Source organism: Cebus imitator, unplaced genomic scaffold (genome assembly GCF_001604975.1).
Source record: "Cebus imitator isolate Cc_AM_T3 unplaced genomic scaffold, Cebus_imitator-1.0 Scaffold42, whole genome shotgun sequence".
NCBI classification, from domain to species: Eukaryota; Metazoa; Chordata; class Mammalia; order Primates; family Cebidae; genus Cebus; species Cebus imitator.
In genome coordinates this window covers 12,299,834-12,322,989 of record NW_016107357.1, presented here as the reverse complement: position 1 = coordinate 12,322,989, position 23,156 = coordinate 12,299,834, and the positions used below count along the sequence as shown (strand labels likewise).

Sequence of the window (23,156 nt, the reverse complement as noted above, 5' to 3'; positions counted from 1 at the left end):
GCCAGAATTACCAGCTCTGCTTTTAAGGTGGGAAGTTTGCTTTAAAAGGAAAAATCTAAATAGAAACAAAACTGTCTCTAGTATGAATGACAGATTTGAGGAAATATCAGTATTCTTAGGGTACAAATTTTCTCAAGTGTTTAACAGATGTAGTAAAGGCTTAATTTCAAATTGAGTTCCATTTTCTCAACTGTTTCCATCATTCCCTAAAACCTGACACCAACTCCTGACTTTACTGTTTCTCAAAAACTTTTCTCTCCATCCCTGCCATTACCCTTCCCCCATCTATGCTGTCTCCAGAAAAATGCATCGGAACCACTTCTCAACCTGTTTCGACCAGCTTATAAGCCTTTCCAAGCCCCACCTGAATTAAGAGATGCTTATCAGCAGGTATCAAACAAACAGACATAAAGTGAGGAATGTAAGGTCCCTGGCCTCAAACTGGTACTACTTAGCTAGGTCTGTCCTATCTGCCATCTCTGCTTCGGCCATTTTGCTCCCCACACTTTATTCACTTGGAATAGCATACACTTCCCTTGGAACATGCTGGTCTATTTCCATGCCTTTGTGTTCCTTTTTCCCTTTGCAAGGATCTTCCCACCCTTCATTAACCAGGCTAACTTGACTCACTCCACATGATTCAACTTTGGATGCTGTCTCCTCCAAGAAACATCCCCTGAAGTTCTGGACTGAGCTAATTGTCCTTCCTACCGTTTTCCCACAGCACCCAGCAAAAACCCTTGTTGTAGCACTTAGCAAACTCTACGGAGATTAATGTACATCTGTCTTACTCCCCAACTAGGCTGTAAAGCTCCTGGAGGGCATGGACCATCTTAGCTACTTCACAGCCCAGAACCTTGTGTGGTTTTGGCTTAGGAAGCATTTAATTACACATAATTTGTTACATTCATTTAAAGAAAATGATCCTCTGTGAAAATAGAACTGTATATATTGAACATAATACACATTTTAATAGCTATTTCTATTTATTTGAATTTTAACTTAATGTTTTAAGAAATATCAAAACTTGCCGGGCGTGGTGGCTCATGCCTGTAATCCAAGCACTTTGGAGGCCAAGGTGGGCAGATCACCTGAGGTTGGGAGTTCAAGAATAGCCTGACCAACATGGTGAAACCCTGTCTTAAAAAATATATATATATTTTTAAAAAAAGAAATAATAAAACTTGTGAACATCCAACCTGTCTAAAATGAAAAGGGTTGGTAACAGGGTTAAGAATGGTGAACTGAAAGTCTCATATATTGCTAGTAGGAGTGTAAACTGGCAGGATTCACTAAAGCTAAACAGAAATATACCCAGTGACTCAGCAATTCCATTCCTGTGTATATACCCAACAGAAAAGACAAGAATGTTCTTAGCAGCATTATGCTTAGCAGCCCCAAACTGGAAATAATTCAAATGGCCATTAACATTAGAATGGATGAATAAATTCAAGTATATTCATACAAATGCAAGAGCAATGAAAATGAACTCCTGCTACACACAGCAACAAATATCCTCCTTCATGAAGTTCAAAAATAATCTTGTGATGATGGGGTGAAAACAGTGGGGACCTCTGGAGGTGGTGAGGGTCACGGGTATCCATGGGGAGCAGGCACCTATAGGAAGCCTTCTGTGGCAATGGAAGCATTCTCTAACTTGAGCTGGGTAATAGTTACACAGGTGAACACTGTAAAAGTTTAACCAGCTGAGCACTTAAGATTTGTGCACCTGTGTTACAATGAAGTGAAGAAAAATTGCAAGAAGAAAAAAGAAAATTTGTGAACAACTAAGGTGTTAGGACTATGCCAACAGCATGTTACAACCACAAGACAAAAAGTAAACTGATAAAGGTATCTTTGTCCTTCCCTATTAACATGAAAAAGAAATTTTCAAAAAAAAAAAAAAAAATCAATTTAAATGCACAAATGGTATTCCTTTTATTATAATGGCTGAAACTTGGCTTAAAGTTCAAAATACTATTTCCAGATAATTTTCCACTGTTACATAAACTAGGCAACTTTGTTATGTTTATGCTGTATGTATCAGTTACTTATTGGCACTGAATTTTAACCACTCTGCTAAATTTTGAGGAAACAAACCCAATATAATTAATTTGGCCTATAGATTTTATAGTGGCTATTACTAAAATATTTCAAAAGACATTTATTTTACTATATTCCATATTCTTTAACTTAAAATCTGTTGCCACCATTTAGTAAAAGTAGGACAAATAAAATTCTTTAAAATATAGAAAATATAGTTCCTGTTAAGATTTTGCAAAAAAAATAAATAATAAATAATACAATTTGAATACTCTAAAACAATATACTTTGTATTCTAAATTGTGGTTTTGGTCAGTATGTCTTGACACTATGAAGATTTACATGAGCTCAGGGAATGAGTTGTAATGCTATTAATAAAGAAACAGTCAACATAACCAAATACCTGACAGAATTCCTCATATGGGTATTTTTAGAAGTATACAAATAAAAAGATAAATAGATTTTAAAATCCTAAGAACAAGAAAGAACAACAGTATCTAAAAATTACACATGACAGGCAGAACCACCTGGGTTACAGTATACGTAAGGCAAGAGTGAATATAGCACCTTGAGACACAAAACATCTTAAAATTACAATCTTATCTATGTATATATAAAATAGAACATTCTGCATTGGTTATGTGAACTAGATTATAACCTAGAAATCTTAGTATTAACCAGGACTTCCAGACTGGCTAACACAGCACATTAGTGAGGTAATACAGGTGGTACTTGAGACTTTCCAACCTTTTTCAAAGACTTTCTTCAGCTTTTGACTTTGACGCAATCACCTTCAAGGCACCAGTCCAAGTGTTCATTAATCTGAGACTCCAAAACTTCATTCTGACAAACTGGGCAATTAACTCTTTTGCTCTGACTGGATGAACTGCTGGAATTCTGAGTGGCTGTAGGACATGAACTATACTTTGGATCATTACCCCTACTTTCTATTTGCTCTTTCTTGATAAAAAAATTGTCAAAAACAGTCTTATCCTCTAGCCTAGGTCGTTTATTTGAGAATGTGCCTTCAGACCCATTCACATCCTGGGATAGAGTCACAGACGTTGATTCCATTGCTTTTGAAGAATTTCTTAGGGATATCTTAGAAGATGAAACCCTTCTTTGAGAACCAGAAGAGATTGAGTTTTTAGGGATGTTGCCAACTGTTACACTTTTCGTTGGAGATCCATTCACACCTCTGAAAGCCTTTTGGCTGGCAACTGATAATCTAGGAAAGTAGTTGCTTAGAACATTTTGGTGACTGTTAAGAGCAGGGTAGACTAGATGAGAATTTTTTTTACTTGAAACATTCTGTTCAAAATTCACCTTGATTTTAGAATTAGATCTTACAGCATTTGCTGAATGGTTGTGATCTAAAAGATTTTGGGTTTTATTAATGGCATGTGAAGTGATCAATTTCCCAGGTGAAGGTAAATTGCTTGTTTCTCCTAGAACATATCCTTTACCACTAAAAGGGATGACTAGCTGGGCCTCACCTCTGTTGGGTTTATCTGCAAAAAAGCAAGTAAGATTTTTATATAAGTGCCTCATCTCAATAGATATACAGTAACAAACATTAATGTATAGTTTTCTCAAAATGAAGAAATAATATTTTAACTATCTTATACCCAGGCAATCCTATTAATGGGAGAAGAGCAATCTTCAGAATTAGGAGTTCTGATGCTGATGAGAATATAAAGGATAAAACGAATTCTCGAATATTTAAATAAAGAATCTTACCATGCCAAAGACCAATAACAAAGCAACATTTACCCTGAGAATTGCTTAGTGTCCTTTACGTGTAATGCCAGGAGGGAAAAATCTGCTGCCTCACTCTTATCCTTCCTCTACTCACAAAAATGAAGATCAAGTCTTTCCACATTAATTCATCTACAGCTCCTTCACTTAATTAAAGATTTGGGAAATACAGCCTATGTTCTTGGGTTCTACCACATGAAATCAACAACTTCCCACGGGAAGAAGCATCTTCAGTAACTCTGAACTTCATAGGAAAAGGGTAAATCTTGAAGATGAAGTACTGGCAAATACTTTCCCATTCTTCTAACGAACATACATCAATAGAAGTCACTTGGATAGAATCCAACTGATAGGAAGGGGTGTAGTTAGGATGCATATTCCGGGCATTGTTACTTGAAAATTATTGTTTTTATTTTGACAATCTTTTTGCCTTCTGTTTCCTAATAACTCAGTGAGTCAAGATAGGGAAAGGAACTTTACCTCAAATATGATCAGGGATTGAGTTTTGTTTCTTTGAATAAAAAGAAACTGAAAAAGTTAATAAAAATATCAGTGGAAACTATTCCTACTTTTACTTACTTCTGTATAGAGCAAAGTATATTTTCCTACCATCATTTCATGGACAATGGGGTTTTTTCCTTAAGTCTACAGCTGAAGACTTCTACACCAGAAACCATCCTTAAGCTTATCTTAATACCAGTTCCTGAAGGACAGTATTGTCTTTACAATGTGGCTATAGTCACAGAAAAGGTGGAAGAATACATACAAAGGTACCTTTATTCTCTGCGGCTGATACTGGGTGCTGGCCTACTTTTGCCTTTCCTTTGCCTTTTTTTGAGTAATTCTCTGGCTCCTTGATTTTTATGAAAGTGCCTCCACAGGTTTTCTGGTGCTCAGCCCACCAATAGTCATGAGCAGAGGGTTCCCTGTTAGTAGCTCGCTTGACATAGCCATAATACGGTGGCCGGTGCTGGCACGGCCCATTGCAGCGCCACCAGTGTCGCCGATACTCATCCACCTCATCATGAAAAGTATGGTACACCTGAGTGGAGAGAATTTTCAGTATTCAATAAGCAAGTTAGCAACTGCAAGACGACAATGTACATAAACAGTCTTTTTTTTTTTTTTTTTAATTTTTAAAACTTTCTGTTTCCTAGAGTTTTCTGAAAGTTTCTATTTTGGGAAAGCAACTATATTTAGTTTCTGTTCAAAAGTCGATTTTAATGGGAAACAGCAGCAGTTAATACTTCATAAACTGTGTAAACATAGATGCATGGGGGGTTAGAAGACAAGAAATCTTTTAAAAACAAAACCACAGAAAATCTCCATGAACACTAAAAGTTTTTGAAATCATTTTTAAATGATCACAAAATTAGGATAAAGAGTTTATGTAATACCACACTAAAATAAGAATCATTCCCACTGCTAAATTGAAATTTTCCCTATAAGTAACCCATAGCAAAGGGTTCTAAAGGACTAAGCTATTCCCTATAAATGCCTAACAACACTAGTATCTTACCCAACGAAGCTTCTCCTAAGCTCGCTCTCTACATTCTCAAAGTTCTTTGCTTATGTCTCCGTAATAAGCCTTATGTGGTACCATTTTATCTGTTTATAAATACTTCTCTTGCCAGACTAAAAAGTTCTCCAGGATCTGAATGTTTAAATTTTCTGTGTCCCTAGTGGCTAATATAGTGCTTTTGGCACCAGTAAGGTGCTCGGCCAGAAAAGCACCATTCATTGAGTCAAATAAATTTCTCAGTGTGCTTTTCAGGTCCTAAGTAGGATGCCTTTTTTTGTCACTCTCTAGACAAAAATCCTGTTTAGAACCTAAGCAGACAATAGGTAAGAGAAAAGATCTGACTGAAAAGAGGGTCAGCCCTCTCAGCACAGTGGCACTGAGGACTAAAGAACACCATTTGAAAGCGACTCCTAAATGACTATGGCCACCTTATTCTTCTGCCTTCTCACTGGAACACTACTATTTCTGTAAGAGTAAGAAGCATCTGTATATGGTATTTTGGTTTTTTACCAAAGACATTTAGCTTTCTAATAAATTCCCCTTGTGGGAAAGAATGCTAAGCTTTTCTATAACTCTACAGATAGTGTTAAATTCACTATCTCTCCATCCTAAGCAAAAAATTTCTACCACTTGGTAAGCATGCAAATGATGCACATTATATTAGATGCAGAAGGGACTGAAGGACGTAGGTTTTAAGGCAAAGAAACATGGGAAACCCCACACTATTTTACGTTCAGAACTCTTGACTTTAATTCGTTACCAAAAAAGACAGGGAAATGGATGTTTTGTTTGTTTTGTGACACGGATTCACTGTTTGCCCAGGCTGGAGTGAGGTGGCATGATCTTGGCTCACTGCAACCTCTACCTCCCAGGCTCATGTGATCCTCCCACCTCAGCCTCCTGAGTAACTGTGACTACAAGTGTAAGCTACCACGCTTGGCTAATTTTTAAAATTTTGTGGAAACAAGATCTCACTATAGTGCCCAGGCTGATCTCAAACTCCTGGGCTCAAGTAATCCTCCCATCTCGGCCTCCCAAAGTGCTGGGATTACAGGAGTGAGCCACCACACCCGGCCTAGATCTGTTTTGCTTGAAATTCTTGTAACTCCTACAGCTTGGGAATGTGACTTTTAACAGTATAATCACTAAAATAAAATTATTCTACAATGTAGATACCCTGTGGAGTTCCTTATAACAGGATGTAACCTGTAAAAGCAAGGGGTGTTCACTCCATAAAACCTCTCCTAAATAAAAACACACAGATATCTAAGACAAAAGAACAGATCCTCTTCCAGCTGAACAATGGGATGTATATAAGGGCTTTGCTTAAAGTGTAAGTTCTGGTTAAGAAAGCAAAAGTATTTTATACAAGCAACTCTATAATTATCTTGCTAACCTGGATTTTATCTGATTTTTTTTTTTTTTTGAGACTGAATCTCGCTCTGTTGCCCAGGCTGCAGTGCAGTGGCATGCTCAATGTAACCTCCACCTCCTGGGTTCAAGCAGTGCTCTGCCTTAGCCTCCCGAGTAGCTGGGATTATAGGCACCTGCCACCACACCCAGCTAATTTTTTTTTGTATTTTTAGTACAGACGGGGTTCCATCATCTTGGCCAGGCTGGTCTTGAACTCCTGACCTTGTGATCCACCCGCCTCAGCCTTCCAAAGTGCTGGGATTACAGGCATGAGCAACCATGCCTGGCCCTTATGTCTGATTTTTTTAAGACTGCAAGCCACTTTCCTAATGTTGAAGTAACCGTGCTAATAATTAAATGAGGTCTTTAGAAAATTAAAACTAATAGTTAGAAAATAATAACGTATGGAGAGGCCAGGCATGGCAGCTCATGCCTATAATCCCACCACTTTGGGAGGCTGAGATAGGAGGATCACTTGAGCCCATGAGTTCAAGACCAGCCTGGGCAACATGGTGAGACCTTGTCTCTAAAAAAAAAATTTTTTTTTTTTAAATAGCCTGGCATAGTGGCACCCACTTGTAGCCTCCACTACTCAGAAGGCCGAGGCAGGAGGATCACTTGAGCCCAAGAGGTTGAATCTGCAGTGGGCTATGATTATACCACTGCAACCACTCTAGGCAAAAAAACAAGACCCTATCTCAAAACAAAACAAAACAAAACATGGAGGTTAAGCACTGTTCATTTTCTATCACACTGGATTTTGTGGCCTTTTAAAGGAAAGAAATACCCAAACATAAGACAGAATGTAATCTATTCTATTAATATTCAATTCATATTTGTTAAGCCCATATAAGAAGAGTACATTATATACCTTATACAGATGTATTATAAAGATGGGCAAGAGCTACTATGTATTCAAAAGTATGAAAGTAGAATTAAAAATTATAAAAGCTTAAATATCTGCTGAGGATTCAAAAGATGGAGAAATGAGATGCCACTGGAACGATGAGCATTCAGACATAAAGCAGAGCTTTAGGACAGAGGCAACAGAGTTGGAGGCAGTAAAAAAGGAACGGGGTTATTTCACAAAATGAATACAATAATGATTAAAACAATTAATGTTTAGTTAGTGCTCAAACTGGGCTAAAATGTTTTGAAGTACTTTTGCCTGTAATCCTTTCTCCTCACAAGGATCCAATAGATAGGTACTGTTGTTACTCTCATTTGCCATGGGAGTAAAATGAGGCATAGAAAAGTTAAAGTTAATAACTGGTGGAGCCAGGATTTGAATCCAAGTAGCCTAATGCTTCCAGCTTTTTGAACTTCAGGCTTTGCCACCTCCTACAATGCCATGCAGAGATATTAATCAAAGCAGAATTCTGAGAAGGCACGACATCTGCAATGGTAGCAGGATACAGGATGAACTAAAGAAGACAATAACAAGGAAACAAAGGTAACAGGTCAGATGAGTCCAGAAGGGAGGTACTGCAGACCTGAATTAACCACTGACCCAGAAAGGTCAGCGGCCTGGGGATATCACTGGCTCTGCTGCCATTCGACCATGTGGTCCCAGACAAGCCAATTCGCTTGTCTAAGTCTCTTGTTCGCTGTGGAAAATCCTCAAAGATATTTCTTTGTACCTAGTTCTCTACTTTTAATTAAATCTCAGGAGTTATTGAATAAACAACTACTAAATATCATAAATATATATGGCCTTATATACCGTTATATTGGCTCCAGTCATTCTGTTGATTCGATGCATATGTTTACAAAACTCTGGACCATGCCCTTCTCGGTCTTTATCATTATTAGTGACAAATAAATAGGCATGTATCATTTCATGCAGGAGGGTCTGGAACATAAAATAATCAAATTATTTTCAGAATTTGTATGACACATCAGAAAATATACATTTTCTTATTCTATCTGGAGTCTTACCTTTTTTGTATCACAGGGTTCCTTCAGAACTGATAAAACTCATTCTAGGCTGGGTACAGTGACTCACGCCTGTAATCCCCACACTTTGGGAGGTAAAGGTGGGAGGATTGCTTGAGCCCAGGAGTTTGAGACCAGCCTGGGCAAGATGGCGAAACCCTGTCTCTACCAAAAAATACAAAAATTAGCTGGGTGTGGTGGTGCATGCCAATACTCCCAGCTACTCAGGAGGCTGAGGTGGGTAGATCCTCTGAGCCTGGGGAGTTGAGGCTACAGTGAATTATGATCATGCTACTGCACTCCAGCCTGGGTAAGGAATGAGACCCTGTCTCACAAAAATAAAACATCAACAAAAAACCCACCTCATTTTATAAAAATCATGTAAGCACACATTCACAAAACATTGCATAAGAGTTGAGCATCCCAATGCTGAAAATCCAAAATTCAGAAACATTTTGAGCACCAACACGACACTCAAAGAAAATGCGCGTTGGAGCATTGCGGATTTTCAGATTTGGGATGCTCCACCTGTAAGCATAACACAAGTATTCCAAAATCCAAATAAATCTGAAATCCAAAACACTTGTAGTCCCAGGCATTTCAGAGAAGGGGTATCCAAATTTGTATAATATTTGAAGCTCTGAAAATCACAGGTTAAGAACTCCCTGTTCTAAGAAGGCCTTTTTAACTACAAATCAACATCCAGAAAAATCAATGAATTGAACTACATAAAAACTAAAAATTCTTTTTTTCTTTTGAGACAGGGTCTGACTCTGTTGCCCAGGCTACAGTGCAGTAGCTCAATTTTGGCTCACTACAACCTCTGCCTCCAGGGTTCAAGCGATTCTCATGCCTCAGCCTCCTGAGTAGCTGGGACTACTGACGCCTGCCACCATGCCCAGCTAATTTTTGTATTTTAGCAGAGATGAGGTTTGGCCATGTTGGCCAAGCTGGTCCTGAGCTCCTGACCTCAAGTTATCTGCCCGTCTCAGCCTCCCAAAGTGCTGGGATTACAGGCATGAGCCACTGCGCCCCGGCAAAACATTAAAATCCTATAGGAAAAAAACCCCATAAGTAAAAAGATAAACTTAAAAAAACATATGTATAACTCATATCATAGGCTATTCCTAATATACAAAGAGGTCCTAATGTCAACAGGGAAATGAAAGCCCAATTTCAAAATGGGCAAAGATTACGGAATTCACAGAAGTATAAATGACCCATAAACAAATGAAAAAAAAAATGCCCAACTTCATTTATAAAAAGAGAAATGCAAATTAATACTACACTAGGATGGTCAGGCGTGGTGGTTCATGCCTGTAATTCCAGCCCTTTGGGAGGCTGAGGTGGGAGGACTGCTTGAGGCCAGGAGTTGAAAACCAGCCTGGGTCAACATAGTGAGACCTTATCCCTGCAAAAATAAAATAAAACAATTAGCTAGGTGTGATGGTGTGAACCTGCAGTCCTAGCTACTCAGGAGGCTGAGACAGGAGGATCTCTTGAGGCCAGGAATTCAAGGTTGCAGTGAGCTATGATTGCCTCCAGCCTGGGCAACCCAGCAAGACCTTGTCTCAAAAAACAAAACAAAAACCCACAAAAACCCAACACTACACTAGGACAGTACGGCTTATCAGGATTGGTAAAACTCGTAAAATGTGACACCATTAATAAAGCAAAGGGAAAATAAACATTCCCATATACTGCTGGTAGAAGTGCAATTCTCCTTTTGGTAGCATCTATCGAAATTACAAATGCATTTAAGGCAGCAACACCTACATTGGCATGCAAGGTCATATGTACAAGGGGTATTCCCTATGACACTGCTTATAATACAAAAGATTAGAAATAACTCCAGTGTTTTGTACATCCACATAATGGAATTCTATGCAGCCTTAAAAAAGAATGAGAAGGATCTATGTGAAATAGGTTTGGAAAAAGCTACAGAGTATATTAATGTAAAAGACAGGGGGCCGGGCGTGGTGGCTCACGCCTGTAATCCAAGCATTTTGGGAGGCTGGGGTGGGTGGATCATCTGAGGTCAGGAATTCAAGACCAGCCTGGTGAACATGGTAAAACCTCGTCTCTACTAAATATACAAAAATTAGCTGGGCGTGGTGGCAGGCGCCTATAATCCCAGCTACTAACGAGACTGAGGCAGGAGAATCTCTTGAACCCGGGAGGCAGAGGTTGCAGTGAGCCGAGGTGACTGCACTCCAGCCTGGGCAACAAGAGCGAAACTTCATCTCACATCTCAAAAAAAAGAAAAAGAAAAAGAAAAAGAAAAAGAAAAAGTACAGAAGATTGCGCAAGAAAAATTTTGTGGTGGGGAGAAGGAATAAAAATGTATAGAAATATTTGCAAAACAGAAAAATGAAAAAGTAAAAAGAAACTAACAGTTCCTACAGCAAATCGGGAGTTCAAGATGGAGGAGGAGATTGAACAAGACGTCTTTGTATACAGCTTTCTACAGTTTTTGAGTTTTGATTCAGAAATTATGAAAACTTTAAAACAAACACTAAAACCTACTGCCCATTCCACACCAAGGATGCACAAGTTTCTGTGCAAAATTAACAAAAGCATTTAAGGTTGCTGGGGTTTTTGCTCTAAAAAATACAAATAATTTTTTAAGCAAAAATCAGAAAGATCTTCAAAGACATACCTTTTTCATGATTCTCCAAAATTTTTTTAAAAAAGAATTTCCATCAGAAGAACTAGACTGTCATTAATGAATTTTAGTCTTATAAAATTATGCTGAACAGAAAAATGAGAGAGTCAAACATTTTAACTTGGTCATTCATATATCCCTCTAAAAATTATCAACTGTATCTCTTAAAAGGAACTTTATTTATTTATCTAATTATTTCTCAGAGATGGGGTCTCACTTTGTTACCCAGACTGGAGTGCAGTGGCATGATTACATTTCACTGCAGCCTCAAATTTCTGGGATCAAGTGATCCCAGAGTAGTTGGGATTGCAGGTGCGTGCCACCACACCTGGCTAATATTTTTTCAATTTTTTTGTTGAGACAGGGTCTCACTATCTTGCCCAGATAGGTCTCCAACTCTTGGGCTCACGTAATCCATCTGTCTTTACCTGGGATTGCATGCATGAGCCACTGCACCCAGCCAGAACTTTATTTTTCAAGTAAATGCCACTCAATGAAGAAGACTCAAACTCAAGAAAGGTATTTCAAAAGTTTCTCAACATTCTAAATTAGAGTAATGATAAAGAACTATTCTTATAAAAGAGAAACAAATTTAGGTTCCTGATTTTTGGTTCAATTTAATTAAACATTAAAAACATCCCCAAAATGGTACTGAACATTTTTTTTATATCTATCATTTTCCACATTTAGTCTCAATTCAAGGATATATAGAACACAGTCCCAAAACACCTCTGTTTCCCATTACTGTTCTATCCAGTCAAAATGAACTACTTCTAGTCCTAAACATGCCCCTCGTTGTCTGATCTCACTTTTGTTCATATTATTCCCACTCTTTCTGCCAAGGGTGGCCTCCTGTATTATCTCTGCTTGTCAAGGTACAGTTTAACCTTTAAGGCTCACCTCTCCGCATTTTAATCAACAGTAGTATGAGCTGGATTGTAAAGGGGACAGACAAGAGCCTTAAAAGTCAGAGAAACTAGAACCTAAACCCACAATCATATGCATGAGGCCTGGGACAGGTTACAAGTGACTCCTCCTCCCTAAAATGGGAGATCCTAATTTTGTAGGGCTGTGGTAAAGGCTACGTTAATTTAGTCCAAAGTCTCACACACAATAGGTGCTTGATAGTAAGCAGTAGGAGTGGTGATGGTAGTAATAAAATGTACAGTTATAAAGCTTTTCTTGACCGCCTCAACCAGATAATATCTGTTCCTTTTCTGAACCCCCTTCATTATGATTTAGTTAACTACAGTTGCTAAATCACTTGACAAGGGCATGTTCTGAAAAATCCATTGTTAGGCCATTTTGTCATTGTGCAAACATCTTAAGAGTGTACTTACACAAACCCAGATGGTATAGCCTAACTATACACCTAGGCTACAGGGTATAGCCTCTGCTCCCAGGCAACAAACCTGTACAGCATGTTACTATACTGAATGCTGTAGGCAGTGCAACACAATGGTAAGTATTTGTGCAACTAAATATAAAAAAGAGAAAAGGTACAATAAAAATATGGTCTTGGCCAGGCATGGTGGCTCATGCCTATAATCCCAGGCCAAGGTGGGCAGATCACCTGAGGTCAGGAGTTTGAGACCAGCCTGGCAACATAGGGAAACCCCCCCCCCCCCACTAAAAACACAAAAATCACCAGGGCATCGTGGCAGGCACCTGTAATCCCAGCTACTTGGGAGGCTGAGGTAGGAGGATCATTTGCAACCGGGAGTGGAGGCGGGTGTACTCCAGCCTGGGCAACAAGAGCAAAACTCCATCTCAAAGAATAAATAAAAATTTTAAAATAATAAAAATATGGTCTTATACTCTTATGGGACAACTGTTATATATGGGGTCCATCACTGACAAAAATGTTGTTTTGTAACTTTCTGCCAACAGGAAATGCTCACTTGATACCATTATACATTCCCCATTCTCTTCTCATCCACTAGTTAAAAACATTTATGCATGTGTTTATGTAATCATTTACCCAATAAGTATTCTTTAAGCAACTCTTCCAATTAGGGCTCCTTGTAAGTCTGATTTGGTTAATCATGCTGTTCAGCTTTTAAAAATGTGTACTATTTTTTTCTGCTTATTCATTAGGTTACTAAAAAGGTTGTGTTAACATTCTGCAAGTATGAGGCTGGGCAAGGTGGTGGACACCTGTAAGCCCAGCACGTTGCGAGACTGAGGCAGGGGGATTGCTTGGGCCTGGGAGGTTGAGGCTGTAGTGAGACAGGAATGCTGTGGTGTGATCTTGGCTCACTGTAACCACTGCCTCCTGGGCTCAAGGGTGATTCTTGTGCGTCAGTGTCCTGAGTAGGTGGAACTACAGGTGTGTGTCACCACACCCGGCTAATTTTTTTTTTTTTTTTGAGACGGAGTTTCACTCTTGTTACCCAGGCTGGAGTGCAATGGCGCGATCTCGGCTCACCGCAACCTCCGTCTCCTGGGTTCAGGCAATTCTCCTGCCTCAGCCTCCTGAGTAGCTGGGATTACAGGCACGCGCCACCATGCCCAGCTAATTTTTTGTATTTTTAGTAGAGACGGGGTTTCACCATGTTGACCAGGATGGTCTCGATCTCTTGACCTCGTGATCCACCCGCCTCGGCCTCCCAAAGTGCTGGGATTACAGGCTTGAGCCACCGCGCCCGGCCTAATTTTTGTATTTTTAGTAGAGACGAGGTTTCACCATGTTGCTCAGGCTGGTCTCTAACTCCTGGCCTCAACTGATCCGCCAACCTCAGCCTCCCAAAGTGCTGGGATTACAGGCGTGAGCCCCCCCCATAGTAGATTCTTTTTGCTTCTGCTAATTTATGCCGCATAAAATTTAAAGCTATGTTATTACTTTTAGGGTCATTATGTATTGTTGTTTAATAGGTTATTTTATTGTTATAAAATATCCCAATTTTCTTCTAGTAAAACTTCTTCCCTTGAAGTCTTTAGTCTGATACTAATACTAGTTGAACATCTCTCATTTGACAATCCAAAATCTGAAATGCTCCAAAATCCAAAACTATTTGAGCACTTACAAGATGCTTAAAGGTTATGTTCCAAGGAAATGCTCATTAAAGCTATTTCAGATTTGGGATTTTTGGATTAGGGAAGTTCAACCAGTAAGTATAATGCAAATATTCCAATTTTTAAAAAACATCTGAAATCTGACACTTTGGATAAGGAATACTCAACCTATATAGCCACAATAGTTTTCTGCTGTTAAGTGTTTGGATGATATACTTCTCCCCATCCTTTTAAACTTAAAATAAGTGTGTCTTTACTGTAAGCATGTCTCTTTTAATCTACCATGCCATTCCATGTCTTCAACGGAGTGTTTAGTCCATATACATTTAATTATTGATATTTTCTTTACACCCACCTTTCTCTTTACATCATCTGAGCTTTGTTCTTTTTCATTAATCAAGTATTTCTACTGTATGATTTTACATTTAGTAGCTATTCTTTAAACAAATAGTGGTAAGAAACACATTAACAAAATTCACCATCTTACCCATTTTTATGTTTACAGTTCAGTGGTGAGTATATTCACACTGTTATGTAACCCATTGCCTTTCATTATTCTTAAAAACAGCATCCAAGGCCGGGCAGCGGTGGCTCACACCTGTAATCCCAGCACTCTGGGAGGCAGGCCAAGGTGGGTGGATCACCTGAGGTCAGGAGTTCAAGGCCGGCCTGGCTAACATGGCGAAATCCCATCTCTACTAAAAACACAGAAATTAGCCAGGCATGGTGGAGGGTGCCTGTAATCCCAGCTACTTGGGGAGGCTGAGCAGAGAGAATTGCTTAAAGCCCCGGAGGCAGAGGTTCCAGTGAGCCGAGACTGTGTCAGTGCACTCCAGACTGGGTGACAGAGTGAGACTCCATCTTAAAACAAAACAAAACAAAACGGCATCTCTCATCTCCAAGCATGTTTTAACATGTTTCCCACCCCGTGCTGAGAAACTCTACCACCCTGTGCTCTTTTGTATAGATATTTCTTTTTAGGGGGATGGAGTTTTGCTCTTGTTGCCCAGGCTGGATTGCAATGGCGTGGTCTTGGCTCACTGCAACCTCCACCTCCCAGGTTCAAGAGGTCCTCCTGCCTCAGCTCCCACTGCTCCAATTTGCTAGCAGAAGTAAGCACCAGCTGTAGATATATATAAAGCGTGCCCTCATATTGGTTTCTGCTGCCAGCTCAGCTAGGCGTCCTGAGAGCACAGCAGTGTGGCAGCCCAACTGAGGAGAATCAGTTTGTTTTTCTCAACAGGAAGATGTGGATCATATTTTCTCTGCTTCTAAACATGTAATTTAGGCCAGTTACTTAACCTCTCTGAACGCTGATTTCTTTACTCATAAAAATGAAAGCAGCAACACATGAACATAAACAGGGCTGTTGTAAAATCAAAACAGATAATATATCTGGGAGTCTTTTTTTTTTTTGTTACTATGAAGTACTATACAAAAACATAAAGTGTCCATTATCTGCCCCCTAATTCAAGTTTGCACCGAGGGCAAAGCGTTTTTGTTTTTTTTTTAAACACATACAGGCTAATTCACAGCACTCTAAATCAATGAAAAGCATTTGTAAATTACTGAACTAGGAAGCAAGTTTACATGAAGAATACCTCTACAAGATCCTTTCTTGGTCTCAATTTTAAAAGGGGTTCGCTCAGGCGGATGGAACACATTCCACCCTTCCCTTCATAGCTGCATATCCCAGCACACCTAGAAAACAACCACCATAAAAATGTGTTACATTGACCAAATATATGCAAGTCCTTAACACATTCTTGGGCAGCTCATACTAAGAAAACTCAACTGGCAGATGCCTTTCTTGAAAGCAACCCCCCTTGATAGCAAATATTTGCATTTCACCCAATTAGTTAAAACCCTCAGTAGCACATTCTCACCACCCTGCTTGAGAAGGTGGAAGGCTGCAGGCACCTGCTGGAGACACCAGAACAGTATCGCATACAGCGGGGACCCAGTGGAATACGATGTGGACCACATGGCCCAACTGCAGCTTCCCTTGCCCTAGCAGGGCTGCAACAGCTCAAAGACAATCTCATTCTGCTACTCCCAGTCTCCTTCCGACAAATTAGTTTGGTGTTATTAACAAGATTTCCAGTAGCACATCTCCAAAATTATAACAGACGCCTATACAAAGGAGGTTTGTACTTTACACACAATTTAATGGCATATCTTAATTTGTTTCATTGTAGGTTTTCTATCAACTCAAAAACAAGCATGCTGGTATACAGCCGTATCTTAACTCTGTTCACGTGCAGGAGTAGATTATTATTTCAAATAGGGATTTTTTTCAAATTTAGCGTGTAGAAAAAGAATCCTTTTAAAAGCATCACTGGAGATCCCCACTTCACTAAAGTGGGTTCCTAACGAGAATAGAAGAGGACAGCACACATCCTTTGGAGATTACTCTGCATCCTCAGCACTTTCTTAGGGGCAGATTTGGTTGCTTCTCCCTTCTGGCTCCTAGAGCACAATCATAAGGCAAATCAGAAACTTGTCATTTGCAAGTTTAGTGAGATTCAAATAATCTCATTTCTCATTATGTCCGAGTCCAACCGTGGCGGTATGGTCTACATAGCTTTCTTATTGTTTGAGCGGGAGAAACACGCCAAGACAGGAACCGCCAGGTCCAAAACCAGACCCCCTCATTTAACGCCCCCTGGGACGGTCGGACAGAGAAAGGAAAGAAGCCCAGGGCCGGGGGCTGCAGGAGAGCTGCTAGTCCCGCCTCTTTCCCCAGCGGGCTCGGAACTCACAGGGTCATTCGCATGCTCCACTTCACCTCGACGGCCCCCAGCTGGCCCCAGAAGAACTGGTCGTTAAACTGAACAAACAGGGCCTGCAAGTCCGGCGTGGGGTCCACCAATTCCCACGACGCGTCCACCAGCGACAGGGGCTCCTGGGTCTGATCATGCTCCGTGACCTGCAAGTTCCACTCCTCCTGAAGCCGCAGTGCCAACATCAGGTCATCATCCATCTCTGCCAAGATCCCAGGCGGGGTCCGCCGGCGTCAAGCTGGCTCCCGAATTAGGCCGCGACACCACGCCGCCTCGCAGAGGACCAGGACTAGCTCCTAGGAAACACCGGCTCTCGGGACGGCTAATCTCGCGAGAGTCCGCGGAAACCCGCTTGAGAACGAGAACGTGAACCAAAACGGAGCTTACCCTAAACGCCGACGCCAAGATTCTAGGGCTTTAAAAAGAGCAGTGGGCATGACACCTCCTAGTGGGCGCAGACCCTGGGCTCCCAAGGCTCGGGCCCTAGGAAGCTTTCAGGAAGCTAGTTCCAGCCTTTACTCTTTGCCAGTTATTTCAAACCTCAACGTCACGCTCTGTTCATGCGCACTATCCAAGTTTCGATCGGCCTCTCCCCTCACTTCCGCAATAGCTCCTCTTGCGCATGCGCCTTAACCGATGGCAGTCCTACGCAGCCGCAGTCTGCGCTCGGCCCCTTGCGCAGGCGCAGCGTCTGACGCTCAGACCCGGCGCAGGCGTAGTCGTCTTGTTCCCATCCTGCTTCCTCAGCCCTAGTGCTCCGCTGGTCTTGGGTGGGTCTAGACCGCCGCCGCTATTGCGGCGCCGATAGTGACAGTAAGTGCCTGAGACCTGGAAGGAAATGGCGATGACGATGTCAGACAGTGGGGCCAGCCGCCTGCGTCGGCAGCTGGAGTCGGGTGGTTTTGAGGCGCGGCTGTACGTGAAGCAGCTCTCGCAGCAGTCGGATGGGGACCGGGATCTCCAGGAGCACCGGCAGCGCATCCAGGCGCTGGCGGAGGAGACGGCGCAGAATTTGAAGCGCAACGTCTACCAGAACTACCGGCAGTTCATAGAGACGGCCCGCGAGATCTCCTACCTGGAGAGCGAGATGTACCAGCTCAGCCACCTGCTGACCGAGCAGAAGAGCAGCCTGGAGAGCATCCCGCTTACATTGCTGCCTGCAGCCGCGGCCGCCGGGGCCGCCGCCGCCTCTGCCTCTGGCGGGGAGGAGGGAGTCGGTGGGGCGGGGGGCCGAGACCACCTCCGAGGCCAGGCTGGCTTCTTCCCCTCCCCCGGGGGTGCCTCCCGCGACGGCTCCGGTCCAGGCGAGGAAGGAAAGCAGCGCACTCTCACCACCCTGCTTGAGAAGGTGGAAGGCTGCAGGCACCTGCTGGAGACGCCGGGACAGTACCTGGTGTACAACGGGGACCTAGTGGAATACGATGCGGACCACATGGCCCAACTGCAGCGGGTGCACGGCTTTCTCATGAACGATTGTTTGTTGGTGGCTACCTGGCTACCGCAGCGGCGGGGGATGTATCGCTACGACGCGCTCTATTCCCTGGATGGTTTGGCCGTAGTCAATGTCAAGGACAACCCACCCATGAAGGACATGTTCAAGCTGCTTATGTTCCCTGAGAGCCGTATTTTCCAGGCCGAAAATGCTAAAATCAAACGAGAGTGGCTGGAAGTACTGGAGGAGACCAAGAGAGCCCTAAGTGAGAAAAGGCGAAGGGAGCAGGAGGAGGCAGCAGCCCTTCGAGGGCCACCCCAAGTGACTTCCAAGGCCACTAACCCATTTGAGGATGACGAAGAAGAAGAACCAGCTGTTCCTGAGGTAGAGGAAGAGAAGGTGGACCTCTCCATGGAGTGGATCCAGGAGTTACCTGAAGACCTGGATGTCTGTATTGCCCAGAGAGACTTTGAAGGGGCGGTCGACCTCCTAGATAAATTGAACCATTACCTGGAAGATAAGCCTAGCCCACCTCCTGTAAAAGAACTAAGGGCCAAAGTGGATGAGAGAGTTCGACAACTCACTGAGGTGCTAGTTTTCGAACTCTCCCCAGATCGTTCACTGAGAGGTGGTCCCAAGGCTACCCGCAGAGCAGTTTCTCAACTGATCCGGCTGGGCCAGTGCACGAAGGCCTGTGAGCTATTTTTGAGAAACAGGGCAGCCGCTGTTCATACTGCAATTCGTCAGCTTCGCATTGAAGGTGCCACTTTACTCTATATTCATAAGCTGTGCCATGTCTTCTTTACTAGCCTTCTTGAGACTGCAAAAGAATTTGAGATTGATTTTGCAGGCACTGACAGTGGCTGCTATTCGGCTTTTGTGGTCTGGGCAAGATCAGCCATGGGCATGTTTGTGGATGCTTTTAGCAAGCAGGTGTTTGATAGTAAGGAGAGCCTCTCTACAGCAGCTGAGTGTGTAAAAGTGGCTAAGGAGCATTGCCAGCAACTGGGTGATATCGGACTAGACCTCACCTTCATCATCCACGCCCTTCTGGTGAAAGACATCCAAGGGGCCTTGCACAGTTACAAAGAAATCATCATTGAAGCCACTAAACATCGCAACTCTGAAGAGATGTGGAGGAAGATGAACTTGATGACGCCAGAAGCCCTGGGTAAGCTCAAAGAAGAGATGAAAAGTTGCGGGGTAAGTAACTTTGAGCAGTACACAGGGGATGACTGCTGGGTGAACTTAAGTTACACAGTGGTTGCTTTCACCAAACAGACCATGGGCTTTTTGGAAGAGGCCCTGAAGCTGTATTTCCCAGAGCTGCACATGGTACTTTTGGAGAGCCTGGTGGAAATCATTCTGGTTGCTGTTCAGCATGTGGATTATAGTCTTCGATGTGAGCAGGATCCAGAGAAGAAAGCTTTTATCAGGCAGAATGCATCCTTTTTATATGAAACAGTCCTCCCTGTCGTGGAGAAAAGGTTTGAAGAAGGTGTGGGGAAACCTGCCAAGCAACTCCAAGATCTGAGGAATGCATCTAGGCTTATTCGTGTGAATCCTGAAAGTACAACATCAGTGGTCTAATGCTTGGGTCTGTTTATATGTACATATATATATAGAGAAAGCTTATATATTATTTATATTTATATTAAGTTGTATTAGCATACTCTTTATAGTTTTAAACACAACTTGAAAATAAAAAGTGCCCTCTTAGAAATACAAAATCAAAAGAGGAAAAGAAGTTAAACCCAAATAGCAAAAATACTGGAATTATTGAAACATATGCTAGCTATCCTTTTGAATTATGCTAATTCTCCTCCAAAATTATGGTCACACTATACACTATAGCATTTAAGTTTTATCCTTTGATAAAACACCTTTTTTTTTTTTTTTTTAAGAGACAGGATCTCACTGTAAGGTCCCGACTCACTGCAGCCTTGACCTCCCGGGCCCAAGCAGTCCTCCCACCTCAGCTTCCCATGTAGCTGGAAACAGGCAGGCACCACCATACCCAGCTAATTTCTGTATTTTTTGTAGAGATGGGGTTTCCCCATGTTGCCCAGGCTGTTTTTTTTCTTCTTCTTTTTTTCCCCACAATATATATTATACAGCAGAGTCATAGTATCTGTAAATACATAGAGTTTAAGTATGTTGTGAAAAGTTTCCCAGTTCACTCAAATGTTAGGTTTCCTAAAGGGTACAGTGCCGTATAAAACACCCTGCCTCGTATATTTCTCTTCAAAACGTTGGACTATTTGGGAAAAAGATGAGTTGGAACTGGTTTTAGGGTTTTAGTCAACATAATTCTTTCTTGAAATTAGCTGGTGTGTGGATTCAGATACTCTGATGAAAGCTTCAGACTCCAAGAGGAAGCTTTCATAAAAACAATTCAGCAAATATTTCTGGTATAATTTGAATGGCTAATTTTCAGTTGCTAATTAGCAGCTTTGTAATACTTGATCTGGGAGCATTTACTTGGAAATCCTAAGGACTATAATAACATTTTTCAACATATTTCTAAATCGTGTGAGTTTCCAGCTGTAGCTTTTGTCTTTCTCACATTAAAAAATAATAAGAAGGACACATTGGAAAATCTGGCAGCAGCTGCCAGGTTTTAGCTGCCACCGCTTCAGTATAAGATACAGCTGTCCCATCTTCCCCCCTTCAGGTTAGAGTATATGGTGGCTCAGACTTCATGCAAATAGAAAAAAAAAAAGTTTTCACTGAAATATTTATTTAGATTTCAGGGTCTAGATGGATGGGAAATTAGAAAAACAAGCAAATCCCATTGTGCTATGACTACTCTGAGCAGAGGTTTGGTTTTGTTTCTTTTTGTAACAAAGTGAAAACAGGTGAGACAATATGCCCAAAACAAAGGGAAGAAGAGAACCTTCTGTGACTCCTAAAATGTTCCATGCTGCATTTTTCTTGTTTCATTTTTTAAATTTTCCTTGCTTTGTTTTTAAACATGAATATAATGCTTACTTCAAATTGTTTAGTAAAACAGAATAACTAAAGAAATGTGAGCTTCTCAAGGTTTCTAAACTGTTGCTTCTCTTGTGTATTCTACAACGTTCCTTACACTATGAGAGAAATTGCTTGCTATGATCCATTTTGTGTCTAGCTTCTAGTGGTGATTCTTGTCCATAAGCACCATATTTGATGCCCATGATTTCTCGAAAGGTCATTTCTTTTATCTAAATGAAAATGGTGGTACTAAGACTGTGAAAATTATGTGATGAAACCTAAAATAGCTGCCAAAGCGGCTCAGGGTTGTAAAACTCATTGACTTAATTATTCATGTGCAGATAAACCCGTTTATTTTCTCCTTAGCTATGCACATTTAAAAGATTGGAAAGTATCAGATTTACAGATTTTCTTTGACTAATTTTTTTCACCTAACTTTAGCATTTTCAAAAGTTATAACCGTAACTGGATATCTTAGCTGAGCAAAGACAGTTATAATTTGTCTTTTTAATATCACTGGAAATTGTTAAAATTTTGTGATAATTATGATTATTCTGTGCCATTTACAGTTTCTAATACTATACTGTATGAAACTTATAAATATATGATGCTAAGTCTCTGAAATGATATTTCTGAAATCAAAATTCCTCATAAGGCATGAAGTTGTGAAAACTTAAATGTGTATAGTTAGATATTTAAATGGTTGCTTCTTCATAGAATTGTCAGCTTTTTAAAACTGGAAGTACAGGATTTTCTTCAGGTAAAATCTGTGTGTTCCAATTACAGTTGTAGATGAAGGAAGTATGCTTTTGATGAGTCAATTAGTATGGGAAGTTGACTAAAGACCCCCAGTGTTGTGACGTACCTTTGTACCCAGACAGAACAATTACGTTACGTTCCTCAAAGTGGAGTGGGCTTTCTTCTGTAATTCTTTTGTTTCATTAGACTCCGAGACAAGTTCTAAAAATTGAATGCGATGAGAGATTGTCAGAAGTATGATGTATACTAAAATGTATCACTTAAGCATTGATTGTCTTTTCTTGTTTGCTTTAAGCATATAAAACTTGTAACTTGAGCTTGGAATCATGGGCTTGATTGAATTAATTACTCTTGGGGGAAAAAAGACACCTAGTGGTATTAAGTCTCTTTGATTAAAGCCTCATTTCACATAATTGCTAAAAACTCACTGTTGTTTAATATACTACCTATAGTTTAATTATTGGCACTTGTATTTTGTAACTTGATATCTTACCTAGGATTGGGAATTTGGGACATGACATGTACTATAAAAATCAGTCTATGAACGTATTGCTTATTGATGTGCTGTGATATGAGGGAATCTGAAAGGTTTCATAAAAATAAAGCTTAAAAATTGCCTCACACTGGATAAAAATGATATTACAATATTATATCTGTTGCTCTTTTTTAGTCGGTATTCAATATTTTTATATTCTTGTTACTGAAATACTCCTTGAAGACCTTAGTTTTTTGTTTTATTTATGTGGGGAAGACAGGAAGCTGTTGCTAAATTAAGTAAGTGTTCTGCTTACCATCAGAACTGTGAAGAAATCAGATCTCAATTTTTTAGGATTCCCTTGAATGGAAAATTTCAAAGGT

The 23,156-nt window shown here is 40.9% G+C and overlaps 2 protein-coding genes across 5 annotated transcripts; one reads left to right on the top strand and one right to left on the bottom strand.

Moving 5' to 3' along the window:
- Window positions 1-1,899: 1,899 nt before the first annotated feature.
- SPRTN (SprT-like N-terminal domain) lies at window positions 1,900-18,620 on the bottom strand. Of its 4 annotated transcripts, XM_017526533.2 has the most exons (6): window positions 17,114-18,620; window positions 15,953-16,052; window positions 8,460-8,588; window positions 4,576-4,843; window positions 3,672-3,726; window positions 3,484-3,554 (listed from the first exon to the last, which is right to left on the bottom strand). In XM_017526533.2, exons 1-6 carry the CDS (start codon window positions 17,332-17,334, stop codon window positions 3,551-3,553), a joined length of 777 nt encoding a protein of 258 aa, XP_017382022.1. In that variant the 5' UTR covers window positions 17,335-18,620; the 3' UTR covers window positions 3,484-3,550. The 4 variants fall into 4 exon arrangements, with proteins under 4 accessions (XP_017382020.1, XP_017382019.1, XP_037593717.1 ...); XM_017526530.2 differs by lacking the exon at window positions 3,672-3,726 and having other exon boundaries at window positions 1,920-3,554; window positions 17,114-17,844; XM_017526531.1 differs by lacking the exons at window positions 3,672-3,726; window positions 8,460-8,588 and having other exon boundaries at window positions 1,900-3,554; window positions 17,114-17,786.
- On the top strand, window positions 17,853-22,935 carry EXOC8 (exocyst complex component 8). The gene has a single exon (XM_017526529.2). The coding sequence runs from the start codon at window positions 17,973-17,975 to the stop codon at window positions 20,154-20,156; it is 2,184 nt and encodes a 727-aa protein (XP_017382018.1). The 5' UTR covers window positions 17,853-17,972; the 3' UTR covers window positions 20,157-22,935.
- Window positions 22,936-23,156: the final 221 nt, after the last annotated feature.